This window comes from Vidua macroura, chromosome 1 (genome assembly GCF_024509145.1).
Source record: "Vidua macroura isolate BioBank_ID:100142 chromosome 1, ASM2450914v1, whole genome shotgun sequence".
In the NCBI taxonomy this organism is placed as follows: domain Eukaryota; kingdom Metazoa; phylum Chordata; class Aves; order Passeriformes; family Viduidae; genus Vidua; species Vidua macroura.
The window spans coordinates 63,279,187-63,297,002 of record NC_071571.1 but is presented as its reverse complement, the minus strand read 5'-3'; the positions used below and the strand labels follow the sequence as shown (position 1 = coordinate 63,297,002).

At 43.2% G+C, this 17,816-nt stretch overlaps 1 protein-coding gene across 2 annotated transcripts in view; it reads right to left on the bottom strand.

Moving 5' to 3' along the window:
• Positions 1-905: 905 nt before the first annotated feature.
• Positions 906-17,816, bottom strand: part of MBOAT1 (membrane bound O-acyltransferase domain containing 1) — a 71,572-nt gene continuing 54,661 nt past the window's right edge. Inside the window, exon 13 of one of the 2 annotated variants that reach the window (XM_053977891.1) lies at positions 906-946. In XM_053977891.1, the coding sequence (XP_053833866.1) occupies positions 916-946 (31 nt within the window). In that variant the 3' untranslated portion in view covers positions 906-915. Of the gene's footprint in view, positions 947-14,908; positions 16,682-17,816 lie in introns of those variants that run through there. The other variant, XM_053977881.1, reaches the window with a different exon arrangement.

Genomic DNA, 17,816 nt, shown 5'->3' with positions numbered 1-17,816 from the left:
ACCAAAAAGGTCACAGGAATAAAGATACAGACATCCCAAATATGGTCCTCATCTCCTTGGATGTGATTTTGTTCACTTAAATACAATTTTAATTTGTTTTAAAATCTGGAACAAAGATGATTTCAACACAAGGAGTATACCTAACCTGCACTAAAAAGAGAAGAAAAGATTGGCTTTGGGAATGACTGGCTAAAACCAGAAGGACCCAGGATTGCTATTTTATTTTTTACAATCTGCATGATTTTAGGGGCGACATGGCAATTAACAAACACAAGAAGACCAGAACTCTGCCCTGAGGAGCTGGTTTAGCTTAAATTAGGCAGACCAAGCACAAACAAGTCTGGATAACAAGAACATCTAGAATTTAAATAGTAAATATTAAGAAAAAAATCAACTAGTGCTCGAGGCCATAAGTCACCCTTTAATTGACAGCAGTTCAAAGGAAAGTTTCCCAGGGGTGAGCCATTTCATAACCACCTGCTGTGGGATTCTCCTCTATCTCCTCAAAGCACATGGCTCCAGCAACTGCTGGCCATAGGCTCAGGGCTCAGAGCTCAGCTGAGCCATCTCTACTGACATCTGACCTCCCCTCTCAAGCCTGACCATGCAGGACGTGGCTCCCCAAAAGATGTTGCCAAATGGGAGAGAAGGCTGGTGGAAAAGTGCACCCAACTGCAAAATACTGAAGAAGGGGTCAGGGTGGAAAAGCCTGAACTAGTCATGACTCAGGCCCTGGACAAGGACACTGGAAATCTGGTTTTGATCCCAGTCTTGACCTTGGACAAGTTCCTGTGTCTCCATTTGCCTGCTTCCACTCCCAAATATCATCTGCCTTCTTTGCGCTGTTTCTAAAACTCTTTGGGGCAGCAACTGGCTCTTGCTACACTCTTGTGCAACGCTGCTCACAACAGGGTCCTAGTCCTCCCTCAAGTCTGCTGGCGTGGATCTAATAAAAAAAAAAAATAAAAGTCAGAGAAAAAAAGGTGTAAACACTTCAAAATCTGTAAAATATTCAAAGACAGGCAACTGAAGGGAATTCAAATAAACCTCAACTACAGAGATGTTGCTACTAATTACTACAAATAAAAAAACACCCCAAACTTGGCTTTGAATCATCAATGAATAATGCCTAGGACACATTTTTCACCCAGGAACAATGGAGAATTTCACATTGAATACATTTTAGTTGAAAAAAAAAAAAAAAAAGACATTTTTCAGGATTTTCCCTCCCTTTGGCAAAAATTTGCCATCATTTTAACAAAATTAGCACCGAAGTTACTGCTGAGTGGTTTTGCTCTCTGAAAAAGAAAGACTGCTTTCAGTAAATTAAATATCTCAAGAGTTATCCTGCTAACAAATTTCACTAAAGGCTACTATGGCTTATTTCACAAGAAATTAAAAAAAAAGTCTGTTCTGCTCCCTGCACAATGAAAATAACTTAAAAAGTTCAAAATTTGACAAAGCTGTTTTCCTGAATTGAGGCCTGCTCTATTTTTCATGCAGTGTTGACAAGAGCAAGATGAGAAAGAAATGCAGTTTCCATCATCTATTCAATCTCTGGCCCCTCTAATGATTAGCAAAAGTGCCTGTTTCACTGGTGTTTTCTTGTTAAATAGAAACTCTTTCCATAGAAACACAACTCGAAACCATCAAATCATTTCACAACTGAGAGATGGTAACAGCCATCCATGCAGCCCTCAGCCGGTTTTAGCCAGAGAAGTGGAGGCAAGAATTGCTGTATCATGATCAAACCCTACACACCTCATCCATCTTTTAGGATTTCCTCTCTGAAATAAATGCACAAAAAAGCTGCAGTCACACAACTCACTGGTAAAACCATCTTACCCCCATTGCTTTGCTCTGTCTTGAAATTAATTTCTTAACTAGAATAATTTTTTTTTTTTAATAGGGATATAGGATTCTCTCTGCTTCCCCCTAACTGAGTAGCAAGGTGAGAACATTCAAAGGCTCAGTATGGTTTTTGAAATCCAGATAAAGCTGTTCCCCACCACAGGAAAGATTTATCAGCATTGTCCTGTTGTTTTGTAAAACTATTTCTTCCAGAGCAGGCAAGCCAGGAAGAAGCCAAGGGGCATAGGGATGAACAAGGCTATGGGAGAACCTACCATTCATTGTCTCTGCACACTGTTACAGTTTTAGCCTGACAAGCTACTTACAATCAGTAATGGTCACTCAACAGCCTCTTTGGAAGCAGTTTATGGCCTTGGTCTCGTGTTTGAGACAGGTAACTTCAGCTAAAACCAGCTCTGCCAGGCTCAAAGCTGTGTCCAAGCATCCCAAGGGATGGACCAAATGAAAATCCTGCATGCAAGGTGTGAGGTGCTTCCAGAGGGGAGCAGTGCATGTGAGGGAAGCTGCCCCTGCTGCTGTGCTGGCTTTGTGTACAGAGGGTTTTCCTTTCCTTCCTGGGACTCCCCACCCTGCTGCTGCCACACTCATTGAATTCACAGGAGATGGAAAAGCAATACACTACATAGAGGTTAGCTGGCCGTGAACCCTCAGCCTCATCCCTCACAGATGTTTGGCCTCCCCAGGAAAATGGCTAGAATGAACTTTGGGTGCCATTTTCGAAGGACCTGGAAGAAAAACAAACATTTGCAAATGCTCCTCGCTAGCATTTTCAGGTCAGAAATACAGGCAGCCGTGGAACAAACGTAACATTACAGAGCAGCCTTCACACCATGCCACCATCCAGCCCCTTCTGTACCTCACTTGCACTTCCAGAACAGCCTTCATGTATGCATGCAGTGCAAAAGAAGTTTAAATTGAAGAAACTCCTATGTAAACTACCCTAAAGAAAATTCCTTCCATACCCTGATGTTTCCTAGCTTCTACTACAGTGACTGTCATGGAGCTGTGACATTCAGGGAGGATTTGTTTGCAGCACTCAGATACATCATTATCTGGACAATTTTTCTTGTGAGGCTTATTTTTTTCCCCTGCATTATTGAGATGCCTGCACTGTACTCCTGCCCTTGCCCTAATCTTTGGGGCACAAACACAAAGTAAGCAAGGAAAAGTCCATCATGGTGTGGAAATAAAGGGCAAGAAGTGATAGGACAAGGGAGAACAGTTTTAAATGACATGGTGAGAGTTTTAGGTTAGATGTCAGGAAGAAATTATTTACTCAGAGCATGGTGAGGTACAGGAACAGGTGGATGCCCCATTCCTGGAAGTGCTCAAGGCCAGGTTGAATGGGGCTCCAAGCGACCTGGTCTGGTGGAAGGTGTCCCTATCCACAGCAGAGGGGTTGGAACGAGATGATCTTTAAGGTCGCTTCCAACCCTACAAATTCTGTGATTCTCTGAAATAAAATATGAAAAAGAACTCATGCAAAAGGAAGGAAAATACAAATAAAACACAACCCGAGGTTTTACAAGAACCTACATAAATTGTCTATGGGGCTGAAGGAGAAAGAAATGTATTTGCATCAGGTGAAAGAGAACTAAATCCATTTATGTGCAAGCTGCAGGATTTTAGCCATTTCACTGATACAAAATACAGCAGCATTAGTGGCTGGCAATACTGAGAATACCTTCTCATCCCTAACCTGCTAGTGAGCTGAAGGTCTGATCGCTTTTAGGCACAAAAAGGAAACCTTCAAGATTTATTTTTAAACACAGTAGAGAGCTAAATACTTCTATGTTTCCCTTCGGAAAAAAAAAAAAAAAAAAAAAAAAAAAAAAAAAAAAAAAAAAAATCAGGAAAGAAAGGGGAGGATCCCAGCGCTTTGCCCTCGTTTTCCTTTGGCTTTGCAGCCGCCTCTGTGCAGAAACCGCTGGGCTTGGGCTCGAAGCGCCAGCTCCGAATTCTTGGGGGAGCACTGCCCCCTGCCGGGCACTGCGGGCGCTGCGGGCCCCCGCCCGCGCCTCCGGCCTGGCCTTGGACGCTGCCAGGGATGGGGCATCCATAGCTTCTCTGGGCAGCCTGCGCGTCGTCACTCTCGCAGGCAAGGATTTCTTCGTAACAGCTCATCTACACCTGCTTTGCTTGTTTAAAGTCATTGCCTCTTGTCCTATCACTGCGTGCTTTTGTAAAAAGTCCCTTTCCAGCCTTTAAAGTCGCTCTCCAGCTTTCAAAATGGAGTCCAGGAAGGGCCAGGTTTTCATCACATCAGTCCTATTCACTCATTGTTTGATTCCCTTCACCACAATATCACCCCTGAACACTTAGCAGGATTTGGGTTTGCTAACTTTATTTAATTATGGTCAGCTTCCTCAGAGCGACCTATGGATGGATGCGTGGTCATTTCCCCCACTTCCCATTGCGCTGCTGAGCCATTTTTCAGCCTAAACACGTACAGACAGCTTTGGTGCATCTGTCCTAGGGCAGCGGGCTGGGAGCAGTGGCACCCCTGCAAGCACAGCCTGCTGCTCAGGGCAGGCTGTGGGTGATGTACTCCAGCACTGCCTGACAAGGTGAGCAAAATCCTGCCACCAGCTGTGACAGCCCAGTCAGGCACAGGAGGCCTGGACTAGGAGCACTACAGCAAGAGCTCTGAAAAAACCCATTTTCCTCTGAGTGTTTGTGTGTGTGTGTGTGTGTGTGTGCGCAATTTCCATAATAATTGTGTCTGTTGTCTGCAGACATGAATTCATTACAGCAGGAGGTAAGAGAACAGCCAGCTTCAATATACATTTCAAATTCCTTGCTACAGCCTTGATTTATAAGGCACAACCTGAAACACTGACTAACTCGTTGCCTCTCAGTGAACTGAATTTACCGTGATAGCTGAGAGGACTGAAAAACAAATGAACAAATTTTGTTCTTAAAACACTCCATCTCTGTATTTTTCATTTTTAAGAGTTGCTAGCTGTGTCCTGCATATCCCCCTGCTCCCCCCACTCCACCCCCCTCCTTCCTCCTGTGCATGCTCCATCGGCACTTGCATTAATCCAGGCCTGAAAGTACTAAATTGATTCACAGTAACGCAGGCACCCAGGGGCAGAATATTCCAGGAACAAATGAATTAATCATCTCAGAGCCTCTGTGCTAACCCACATAAAAGCCCACTGCCCAGAGTGGTGGTGATGAGGGGCTCAGCCCAGCCCCTCAGCCGACCACACAGCGCCAGCTCCCATAGAAAGCATCCCGTCTGCTCCGGATGCCTCTGGACATGCACGTGGAGGCTGCCATGCATAAGCCCATGTGAGACAGTGCTCTTTGAAGAACTACAGCATAGAGGAATTGGTCTAACAGGGAATCCTGCAGAAAGAGAGAGGCCTGCAATCATTATGAATGGACCTTCATGGCAACAACAACAGGAAACAGAAAATAATGTTTTGCAATTAGGGCCCGCAGCTGCTGCAGTGCCAGCACACCGGCTATACACAGGTGCAGCTATTACAGCAATGAATAGCACACACTAAAGGTACCATCCACATAGGCAATAACACCAGTGCTGAAAAGGTATTTTCATTTGCAGCCTGATGTCGGGAAGGAAAAAAGCACAATAAGTAGGCTGTCTCTCAGCCCTCCAGGCCTCAGCCTTGTCTGGAGCACCAGGTGGGCAGGTGGGTACTGGCAGAGAAACTTCTTTCACCATCTGACTGGGTAAACCAGGTAATGTCGGAGTCAAGACCATGAGACTTCAGCCAATTGAAAAACTGGCAATTTTTTTGCTTTCTTTGTTGTGAATAGAGAGTTTTTAGAAGTTTATTCCCTTCCTGTTATTTAAAACACCCAAAAGGTTCTTGAGAGTAGGGAAAAGGCATGAGTGTCTCTTCTGGTCCCTTTCACACAACACTCTAGCACTCCGCTGACTTCAGTGGCAGGGTTTCTTACTGGTGTGAACAAGAGACAACGAGACACAGAAAGAATTCTGTGGGACTCACTCATCAATATTTTTCCCTTTCACCCCACACCTGTCCCCATGTCAGCCCCATGCAGCAGCAAGTAGGCCTGGAAAATCTGACCCCAGAGGTTCACCCAGCCTCAGTTATTCTGCTTCTGTGACCTCCCGCTGGTGCAAAGTGGCTTAAACTTGTTTGGCTCCATCATGATCTCTTGCAGCTCTCAACCACTCTCCAGTGGCATAGATCTGTGACTCCAGGGGCACAGGATGGTTATTTCTCTACAGTCTGCTTTGACCCCCTAAATCTTAGAGACGGGTCTTAGAAAGGGAGAGGGAATCACAGACTTACCAACCTCTTGCAAGCAAACCAAACATTTTCCAGACTGTTTTACCACACACACATCCTTTCTTTCATCAGAAAGGGGAGCTATTTCAAAGACACTTTGCAGAGAGCTAAGAGAAGAACAGAATAGGGGTTATCCAGTGCAATCAGGCATCCTGCCCCAGGATGAGCTTTTATTTTTCTGATCTGTAGGCCACTAAACATTTTTTTCATTGGTGGTGGTGAAGACATCTAAATCACAAATGTAAGGCTCGCATCAGGTTTGCCTTTTTCTCGTGGAGGTCTTGATTGCTGTCCACAGACCCACGAGCATCCACAAGTCACAGACCCCTGGCTTTGTGTGCAACTCATGCAGCTATCACAGGTACAAGGGTGTCCTCATCCCCCCTCACCTCTGCCAACTCTCATCCCATGCCAAGGTCCATGTTGCCACAGAGCCACATAGTTTAAAGCTAATGTGAGTAAATAAGTCCACCATGAACTGCACCCTTTTGACTTGCACAGACACAAACCTACGTTTTTTGTTTTGGTTTTTTTTTAACTTTGCATAGGAAAATCAAATCACTTGTCACCTCAACCTCACTGCTACCCACCAGCTTCAGCTGGGCTTTTTTGGAATGAGCCAGTTGAGCATGGAGACACGGGTGTGAGGCTCAGGACTGCCCTGCTGGGATTGCCTGACCCAGCACAGCGTGGGACAGGGCTGTGACATCCGAGGCATAGCTCCATCCTTTGACCCAGGGTGGAAGCTGAGGAAGGTCCGGATATTTTCTGACTGATAGTGCCAGGAACCCACTGAATGCAGTAAGGGGAAACAGCTACCCCCAGCACCAAGGCAAAAGCATCCTCCAGATTCCTGAACAGGTCCCAGTTCACCAAGGTAAGCAGAACCAACTTCTTTTTATAGGCCTTAAAATTGAGGAAGGCAGTAAAATTAATTAGAAAACTTTGCAGGAAGCTGGCATAATGAAAACAAAAGTGGATTGATGCACTGGCTGGCATAGCCTCGCTCTGGGAAAGAGCTCAGGCAGCCACTTCCAGAAAAGCTGGAGCCTGCTGGAAGAGAGCACAAAACAGGAAACACTGCTCAAAGGAAGCTCAGAGACAAAGTAGCAATGTGGAAAAAATTATAATCATTAATACAGAGCCTGAAGTGTGCAGGGGAGCCACAAAAGATTGAGAAAAAAGGCCCTGAGATTTGATTTTCCACTGCCCTTCATCAGCAGCAGTCATTTTATACCAGCACAAAGCGGGAGTGCAATCTTCACAGCACAGAACAAGTGCACTTTATGTTGCCTTTCTCTTTATTTTCCTGCTGCAAAGCTCCCAGGGAAAGGGGCAATCAACACCATTTGTCCCTGACCACTGGGGCTTGGAGCCTAAGCTAGGACAGAGACCATAAACAACAGACAAAGGGAGAGGGAAATCACTGGGAAGAGCTACCACATTTATCTCTGGCTAGGATGGAAGAGGCAATATGAATAAGCTGGGGACAACATCCACTGACAAGCTGCAGAAAAAGCAGAGTTATAGAAAAGAAAAACTTGTTCCTTCTCTTAATTTGATTGTGTTCCAGAGTTTTGCCATAATCAGTCTCTTCTAATATCAAAAGCAAACCAAATTAGAGCCTTAGATAATAACATTTTAAGACTGTAGTTCAGATTCACTCACTTTTCTATATCCATCATAGCAAGTCAGCTGCAATAAATGAATAAGGATTGAAAGACAGGCATACAAAACAGGTATATAATGCCACCAAGGCCAACCAGCAGCTTTTGGCCATAGCACCAGCTTTCAGCAGATCAACAGTCCACTCTCAGGGCATTAGGGGTTTGTCCTTTGAGGTGCGACCACACTTCAGGTGCTGTGGTTTCTCCAGAGTGAAGAGGGTCAAGATTTCGGTTCTTGGTTTCTGCTCTCTGAAAAGCTGTGGCTTGACTTAAGAGGTGTCTTGCTCAGGTTTGCTGTGGATGGGAATATGTTTCTGCCAGGTCTGTCTTCAAATCCTCAGTGCAGATGAGCAGCAAATCAAATTGCTTATGAGATTTTCACTACTAGTACATTGAGAAAATTAAGCATACCTAGGTGGCATATAGGTTTACAACAATGGGCAAAGGGGAATGTTAGGTATAACTTTCCCTCAGTAAATTAAAAACACATATATTCACCAATTATTTATCTGCTACGTCAAGTCCAGAGCAGATGACATTTGCATGATTTGTATCTCTGTGACAGGGGAAGTATGTTTGGTCTCTCTACACTCTGGCTTTATAAGGCTTCATAAAGACATTCAGATGTATAGTAGTTGTATCCTAATTTGTATATATGTTCTGTGATAATGTTTGGACTAAGCTTCTAACAGAGAGGAAAAAAAAGAAGAGGGTAATGTTCAAAGGAATAGGCCACTTTTGCTTAAACCAAAAGCAAACAAACAAAACCAGAACAAACTTTGTGGCTAGATCCTTTATTTTGTTGTTTTTAAAACAGAGGAGAAACATTTTTTTCTTTTAATCTGGATATCCAGAATATTCTTCCAGCTCAAAAATATTTATCTCCTGACTTGCACTTTCTTGCAGCAGTCTCTGAATTCCTTTGAGCCATTAAAGGATTTTGTCCTCAAGTCATTCCCATTAGGGGAATATTCAATTTAGAAACTTGCCTTCTGCTCAAGTTTCACATATGAAATTCACAGTTAACATCCCTCCTCCCTGTGTTTCAGGTCAGTGCCCTATCCACTGAAGAGGGAGAGATACTTAACAATTAAATAGTCCTCTAGGCTACATCCATATGAGGTAGTCCAGGAGTGCCTACCAGCCCAGGGCTCTATGTGCCCTGACTGTTTTCATTTCATGATGGAATGGTGTCACCCTGCCTCTCCTCACACTCCCCATCCCATAGGAAAGAAAATTCTCTCCAAGGGTCAGGAAGGACACACAGTGCCCTCCCAGTCCTCAGGGCAGGTGACTGGGATCTCTGGCCACAGAGCCAGCCCTGCAGCTGAGCACTGCTTGAAGAGCTGGGCACAAGCTCCAGAATTACCTTGTGGTGTCTAAATACCTTGTGTAAATCTGTCCATTGCTTCAGGCAGCCAAGAAGTGGAGCAACCTGAAAGGCAGGAGGATATAAGGATGTATTTTTGCCTGTTCAAAGATGACACAGTTCTGCTTGTAGAAAGTGAGATATTTTTCTATTCTCAGGATTTTGATATTAAGAATTAGCTATCCACTTTCCAGAAAACAGGGAATTAGTCTTTCCAGACTACATGTTTAACAGAGAAGAAATGAATCTTCATGAGCTCAAGACATATTCCCTCTTCTTCTCTTAGCCCCTCACCCCCTGCCTCATATCTCTTCTATGCAGTTTTTCAAATAGTTTAATAATATTCACAGGGACATTAGATTAATTGGATTTTAATTCCAAATGACTGTGAAAGCAGAGAAGTGAGTCACCAGTCCATGCTAATGAGAAGATCTATTAAGGACCCTTCTCTGATAGACACATAGAGTAGGGTTATAAATATTTCATATTCAATTAATTGAATTTTGCCCCCTGTTATATGATGCTGCCCTGGAATGTTAATCAACTGGGACCAGAGAGAGAGGGAGAGAGGAAGAAAGAAGGAGGGAAAAAAAAATCTAAAAGAGAGTCTTTAAACAACATCAGAGCCATTTCCATCCTCAAATCCTCCCAGTTCACACGGCGCCCTGTACATCAGAGCAGAGGCTTTCATACAGACTGCATCTGGTTACACACAGTGGATAAATTAATGTTAATTAATCAGACAGTCATTTTATGGAGAACTGTGCACAAAAGGTTATTCGAGCCCTGCTGCAAATAGATTTATAGGTATAATTGCCATGTTGAATGACCCTCTGTACATGGGCTCATTAAACTGGCCATCAGTCAAGAAGTCTAATTGAGGAAGGCCCATATCGTGCCGCTGGGACCACGTGCTGGCTGCAAACAAATCCGCTCTGCAGAAGCCAGCTCTCTGAAAGCTGCCAGTAATGACACTTCCCATCCTCTGGGCACTTCTGCCACTGCCACTCCTGCCAGCTGAAACTCTGGGCAGGAAGGAAAGAGGAGAGCTCCCGTGCACATCATCGTGGGTTTACATCATTTGCAAAACACACTGGGGGACTGGGCGCAGCGTGGAAATGGTTTTATTGACAGCTACGCTTTCCAAATGCCTCTCTGGCCTTGGCAGCAGGGAACAGCTTGGATGCACAGGCTTCAAAGGCACCAAGATCAGAAGGCGAATATAAATACACTAAAGATTCTTGATGACATTTCATATTTCAAGAGCATGTCTTGATTTCATTGGAGTGGAAGGAACATGGGAGAGTCAAGGCCAGGAGCTGAAATGTCCAGGACTGGCAATCAGGCAAAAAAGCAGAAAGCAGAGCAGCTCATGGGACTACAGTCCTTCCCTCAGTGCCACCCAGGTCCTTCAGCTATGCTGTGGCAGACAGACATTCCCACAGGGGCTGTGTCCAGCCCTGTGGGTCCTGGGTCCAACATGGAGCCCTCCAAAACAGCAGACAAACCTTGTCACCATCCCTGGCAGCAGATACATGAAGCCATAGGCTGGCACTGTGAAAACTTACCTTTTCCTCTTCTTGTGGCATGAGCTGCCTGCTCACAGTCAATTGTCACAACTCTGTGCCTCCAGTCCCCACCTCTGCAATTATTTGTTTGAGGATTGCCCCTTATTTCACACACCCGAGAGGCCTTGCACCCTGGTTTACACTCTGAGGGCTACAGTTGCAAGAATTCTCTCTACCCGTGCTATGGATCACACACGTGTTCCCAGAGTGGAAACAAGGAGGAAGTACATGGCACCCACCACTACCCCAAAGTGTCCTGGGCAGCCACTCACCAAGCCAGCCAGGGGGGCCTCTGGGTATCAGAAATGGATGGTTTTTGTCTAAGCTGGTTCCCAAGACATCTCCAAGGGAAAACAAACCATCTGCTCCACACTTGAAGGTGTCATTTAAGGGTGCTTGGGGGAAAAAAAACCAAAACACATCAGAGTAACAGACAGGTAAATCTGAATGTGTTCACATTATCTCTTTCAATACTCATGGCACTCACTTCTTTTAAGGTTGCCCTTAGTAGTGTATCAGCCTGATCAGATCTAAAATGGCCACAAAACGCCATCTTTCTCAAACACAAATTAAAAATTAAAGCAGAAAGACTAAAGTGCAATAATACAGAAGCCATCAAGGCAAGAATATGTAAGAATAAGTATGAACAAAGAGGAAACCCATTTGTCTCAGAGCAGTGACAATGTCACTGTCTGAAGATGTTTCTGATGAAGAGGGGTTTCCATCCCTGGACAAGACAAAGATTGCCTAGCATGTCTGGGCTGTGGCAGCATTTCTCTTCATCCATGACTGGTTTGGCCTCGATATGTTCCACACTCTTTTTCAGTATTGGTAGTCACAGTATTTACCTATACAGCATCTGACAGAAGGATCAGGAAAACTGACTGTGAGCATGGCATGCTCCTGGATCAGCTGCCTGCCATTGATGCCAGGGCTTCAGAGGCCAGCTGCACAGCCCCTCATCTGGGTGCACAGGGAGCCATGCTCCAGCAGAACAGCCTCCAGGCAAGCCTGAGGTCTCACTTCCAGAGCTGTTCTATGGATGGACAATAAATTGGGTCCCAAGGGCACTGTCAGAGCACTTCTCAGAACTGATATTCCCCCCATCCTGTGCACCCCTTCTAAAGACCATATTTGAGTCAGGAGAATGAAAGCGTACCACAAGTTCTTAAGGTATACAAACACAATTTCTTCTATGAATAAAGCAGCATTTCCTCCTCTAATAATAGGGGTTTCCCCCTATTTATCTAAGGTCTTCCATTTCTCCCATTCTCCTGCGCAGCACACCTGTGTTACCACAGACTTGAAACCCATCAGCTGCCTGGCACTTTGGGCGTCTGGGCTTCTGCTAAACCTTTCGCCTTTGCAGTGTCCCCCTCTCGGCACAGAAGGAGAATCTCTCGAGTGCTCGCCCACAGAGGGCACCACTTGTAAATGTATCTGAGTAAACCCGCTGCCACTTCACTCTCACCAGCACAAACCCAAACCCTTCATGCATATCATTACTGTCATCTCCAGGAAAAAAGGGAGCAGCAGGCTGATGATGCACAAAAGAAGACGATTTTAAAGCACACACAGAGCATTCGCACTCATGCTGAGATGTCAGGCAAGGCTTCCCATTCTGTATCACTGTGGAATGCCTCCAGCCCCTGAGAGCTGAACTGCATCAGTTCAGTGACATCAGGAAAGAGGACGGTACCTCAAAGGATAGCTGATATTTCCATATGCAACCATGCATGTCACTTCATCTTGGGCAAGGATGAGAAGACACATATGCTCTTCCTCTACCCACAGCAGGTCAACTATGGGGATTCTACCATTAAATATTAAAGACAAGTTTTTATTTATTCTGCAGCCAGTAGATATTTTTTTCTGAAGTCCTCAGTCCAGGGATAAGAAGACAAAGGATTTAAATATGAGTCACTAACCTCACTGATAGAAATTTTTCCCCTAAACTTCCTTGGGTGTTGGAATTTCAACTTGTATTTCTATGAAAGACCCCAGATCAGGTTTGTTGGGCCTGCTTTTACATGTGTAGAGAGGTAAGTGCAGCTTTATGCAAACATCTACCAATAGAGTAAAAATCTACCGCTTTCTCACCCACCTACTTCATTTTAAGTGATACAGAAAATCCCAGCTATGTGCAATGTATGCACAGAAAACAGAGCAGCCGAAGAGGGAGAAAAAATATCTGCCCACCTTGTATCCCACTTCTGTGCTGCCTCCATTGCTTGGCAAGCTCCAAGTGGACATGCAGTAATGTATTTAGGATGGGGGACAGCTTACAGGACAGTAAAAATGTACATTGTGCATTCAGTTCACTGAAGAAATTGCTGAGCACTTGCTTCTTTAAGTACCAGACCCATAGTTAAGTTGAAATGAAGTTTTACTCTTTATTCAGTTTTCTCTTCCAAGTGCATCTCAACTTCTAGTTTAGAAAAATCAAAATATGCTGAAAAACAGCAGCTAGAATATGCCTTCAATCCAAGGGGTAACAGTGGTAGTGTCTTTTTGGCATTGTCATATTTAAAATCAACCTTTGTCCATCCAATACAATCTACCTTTCTCATTTCTGTGTGATATGCCTGTATTTCTTTCTTACAAGCCATCAAGATTGTTGTTCTCTTCAGAATCTCTCTAGATGCTCTTGAGTTTTTTGCAGCACTAAGAAGCCAGAGAGGGATTAGAAACTAATAACACGTTGGTAATCACCACCATATATAACCATGATGTATTTTAATCACTGAAACGTACTCTCAAAGTATACTAGAATTAGAATTACCAGAATTCAAGTTCCTGACATCATCTTTTTTCTAACCTAAATCTCTACTTTGGCTCTTTGAATTACATACTCCTGTGCAAAGTAGATGCACATTACTAGCACAAGTCTCCTGTAAAGTGTAGTGGCTGTTTGCAGTCTTCCTATAAAACAAAATGTCATGCCCCTGAGAAGAAGAAGAGGAGATGAAGGCTCAACAAAACAAATTGATCAAGGTAACCTTGATCAAGGTTACAGCCTTTTTTTTCCAAGGAATTTTTTACAGCCATTTATATCCACTCTGTGTTAGCTTTGCAGGACTGCCACATTTGGCTGGGTATGCTGCCTAGTCCATAGTAACATAGTACAGGAAAGATTTTAGGTAATTGTCTTCTTTTCCACCCAGCTTTAATACTAATTTAACCACCAAGTTTCCCTGCAAATGCCATGTTTCAAAAAGCCAGTTTCAATTTTGGCTCGTAACATATCACATTAAATCCGTATGACCGGTTCTCTTTATTCCCAAGGGCAGCTGTTTTCAGGGAAAAGTTCAGGCTGAGAAGGCACCATGACAGGAGAGTAAGTTTGCTCATTAGCCCAGACTAATTAATCACATTATAGGAGCCGAAACTACAACATTGTCAATGGCATTACATGTAAGCAAGTTTCACTTGGGGAAACACTAGAAGAGAAACCCCACTGATGATACCTGGCCTCTCTTGAAGGTACACAGCTCAGGAAGAACTGCAGAACAGGGCATGAGCCATGCAGGCAGATCTCAGGGCACAGAGCAGCAGGTACAGACCCACAAGCCCCTTTGAGAGCACTTATTTTTCAAAGCAGGTGCTAAGGCAAACCTGTTGGGAACATTTGCCTTCTGCAGTATTGCTGAAGCCCAGACTTGATGTGAATTTTGCTGGCTCTGCCAGAGCTCACACTGATTCTTTAATTTCTGGGAGGCAATTGCAGACTGGCTTCAGCCCACAGGATTCCAGGACCAGCAGCACCTAACTCCCCATTTCTTTCTGGGGATGTGCCCTCGTTCCCTCCCACAGGATACAGGAATGGCACAATCAGACCTCAAGGGAAACATTAAATGCCCAAGATGCAACTGAGGTTGGTGCCACAAGGAGAACACGCATACCATGACAAAAAATGACCAGCCAAGTTAAGGGCAAAGCTGCCATGAAAACAGACAGGGGTCACCTTGTCTCTGTTTCAGCAGGAGCAGGATGGAAAGCTCAGCTGTAGTAAAATCCAACAGACCTGAACATCTTCCTTCACAAGTGTGATTTCACCCATTTTTCACATTAGACATTAGTGATCAATAATGCCAGGCAGTGACACAAAGCAAATTGTTTATTCAGATCAATCTTTTAATCCCATATTGCCCTTTAAAATAAATTAGCAAATAAACTCTTCCATGAACTATGCTCTAAATCATAATGTGGTCACGGGACAAAAAATTCCCAACAAAGAAAAAAAAAATCACTTTTTTTGGAACTTTGCTGGTTTCACTGATTTGTTTCTTCTCAAAACATGAGAAGTTCTGCAAAACTTTAATCGACACAAAAATTGGAATGCAGTAAACAGCAGATTTTTTCCTCAATAACACATTAGTTAAATATCAATAAAGTAATACCAATACTTTAACAAGGGAACTGCTTCTACAAAATCCTGATAAAAACATTCCTGGGAAACATTTAAAAAAATGCTTCAGTTGGTTTTGATGTGTGGTACTAGTCTATTTTACTGGGTTAAGTGGATTTAAGAAAGAAAATAATAAAAAATCCTGACACAGCATTTTGCAGGAGGTTATCTCGATGCACAGCAAGCACTTAGGAATCAAGCCTCAAAACATCACTGTAAGTCAAGGACTTTACAAGCAGAGAAACTTGCATCAATAGTTAAGTCAGATGTCAAGATCACACAAGGACTCAGTCTCAAGTCTTGTGGTGATCACAATATTTTGTAGAGAATGATTTATTATGACAGTGATAATTACTGTTCAGGTTTCCTATTAGAGTTGTCTGCTGGAATGTAACCCCTCCTTAAGATGGGATATTTTTGAGTAGAACAGTCTGATCCACTACAAAGCTTTCTCAGATTTAACCCATAACTGCAGGTTTTAAAACACTAACCCTGTATGGCTCCCCACTCATTTTGATACCAAAAAGGAAGTGCTGCATCACTAAGACTACAAAGTAAGGCTGATGTAGCAATGAGCACCAGCTGTGTCATTAGAGAAGCGCAACACTACAGACCACAGTCTGTATGTCCCTTCTTTTACTCTAAATTTGAGTTTCCCCTTCTGCCTTTTGTTTTTCTTTTACTTGGCTTTAAATTTTGGCTCAGCCACTTATCAGTGCTCCCAGACACCGAATCCCAAGGGACTTGTCTTGCCCTCATCACCAGCAGGTGTCACATTGAAAGATGTGAAGTACCTTTGCTGCCCAGCTCAGGCTGCAGTCCCTGCTCTGGGGTTTGCCAGGGAAAGCCCTGCTCCCCATCAGCACCAGCACCTTGAGCAACCCCATGCCTGTAGTCTTCTACTTGCACCATCTCTCTCCACAACCAAGAAATGAAAAGTTTCCCCTGATAGCTGCCCACAGCTCCAGGCTATCAGGCAGCTGGTCTAACTCTTTACTAGTTGCTTTCTGTCCCTCTCTCTAATCACAAGATTATTTGTTAATTAATAGTTGTGTATTTCTGTAAAAGAGAAAAAATGCCTCTCTGTGAAAAAGTTTAAATATATAAAAACACTTCATAAAAATATTTATTATAAAAATGAAATGCCCCATGAGCCTGTAAACGTTGTCTGTAAAATCTCCATTAACTGGAATAATTTGAATTACAGTCATTCAGGCTCTTCTCTGCCCTCTCCAGTAAGATTTTAAGATAGCAAACAGAAATGCCACTTGTCTTGTACTTCAATCCTCCTGCAACCCATTTTTGTTCTTTTTTTTTTTTTTGTTTACAATACAACAGTTTGATTTCCCAGTGCTGGCAGTTTTCTTTGGAGACATCATTTATCTTTACTTTTGATAGAGTTCAGCATGGCCTGATTCTGAGCCCTTCTTACAGAGTGGGTTTGAGGTCTGATTGGTAACAGGAGCAACACCAGGATGCTTAGAATGTGCATGTGAAAATACACAGACCTGGGAAAAAAAGCAGAAAGAATATTATATTTTTGTTAGGAATAACATGAATTCTGCAACCCCAATTATGCAGAATTTAGTGCTAAGGGATGAATGCAGAATGTATGAACCTGACCTAGAAAGCACAAAAATATACCCTTGAATTTCACACAGTCTCGGAATATGGTGTCTGCTGGCATGGATGAAAAAGCTGCTGTGGATGATAATGGGGCAAGGTAACCATCAGCAAACCCTAGAATCCAAAGTCTGACAGCTCAGATAAACCCATGTAATTCAACCCCAGACTTATTCAGCCCATCTCTCTTTTAGTGTTAGAATACACAAGGCCAAGTTGTGAAGAAATATCATTAATGGTTCCAAAAGAATTTTAAAAAGTGACAGAAAGAAATAAATTCAACCAAAGTGCTGAGATCTGAAATAAATCAAAACACTCAGTTTTTAACTGAAGAAGGTCAGGTAATGATGTTTACAGAAGGCTTGCATTTTTGAAGGTAACTGCTCAGAGATATCTGTATTTGGTATGTTTCAAAACATCAAGTATTTTTATTTCAAATAATTCAGTATACACAAGTTCAAAGAGAAATAAAAAGTACTTAAACCAAATAGATGAGGTTCTGGCAGCTTGGGGAAGATGATGATTGGGACCAGTAATGTCCTGCTGTTAAACATAGCAATGCACATTTCTGTCGTCTCATCTACGCTTCTTACCATAGTTCTGAATATCCTTGTAAGGTGTTTAAGACCACTGTGTGTGGTGTGAAGTGCTCCAAAAATCCATGCCCTAGTCCAAAAGCATAACATTTCCTTGCTTACAAGTCTCAAAGTTTAAATGTTAAAGTTAACCAGGGCAAAAGTCACCAGGGCAAAAGTATTAAGAAATGAAGCTAAGAAAGATCTGGAGAAATTTTTACTCCATGGTAAGTTTTCTGTGTTGAAATCAAATGTTTCAAGAAACAGGAATAGAAAGTGTTGAAATTCAGCCTCCTGCAAACAGACAGTAGCTATCTTTAGTACCAGTTTTATGTCTTTTATGTTGGAGGAGGGAATTGTCTTTCTTCTGAACCAAAAGCTGTTACTCTATATTGACACTAAAATGCAAGAAGAGTAAAGCCATGTAGTCCTGTTTCCCTTTTCT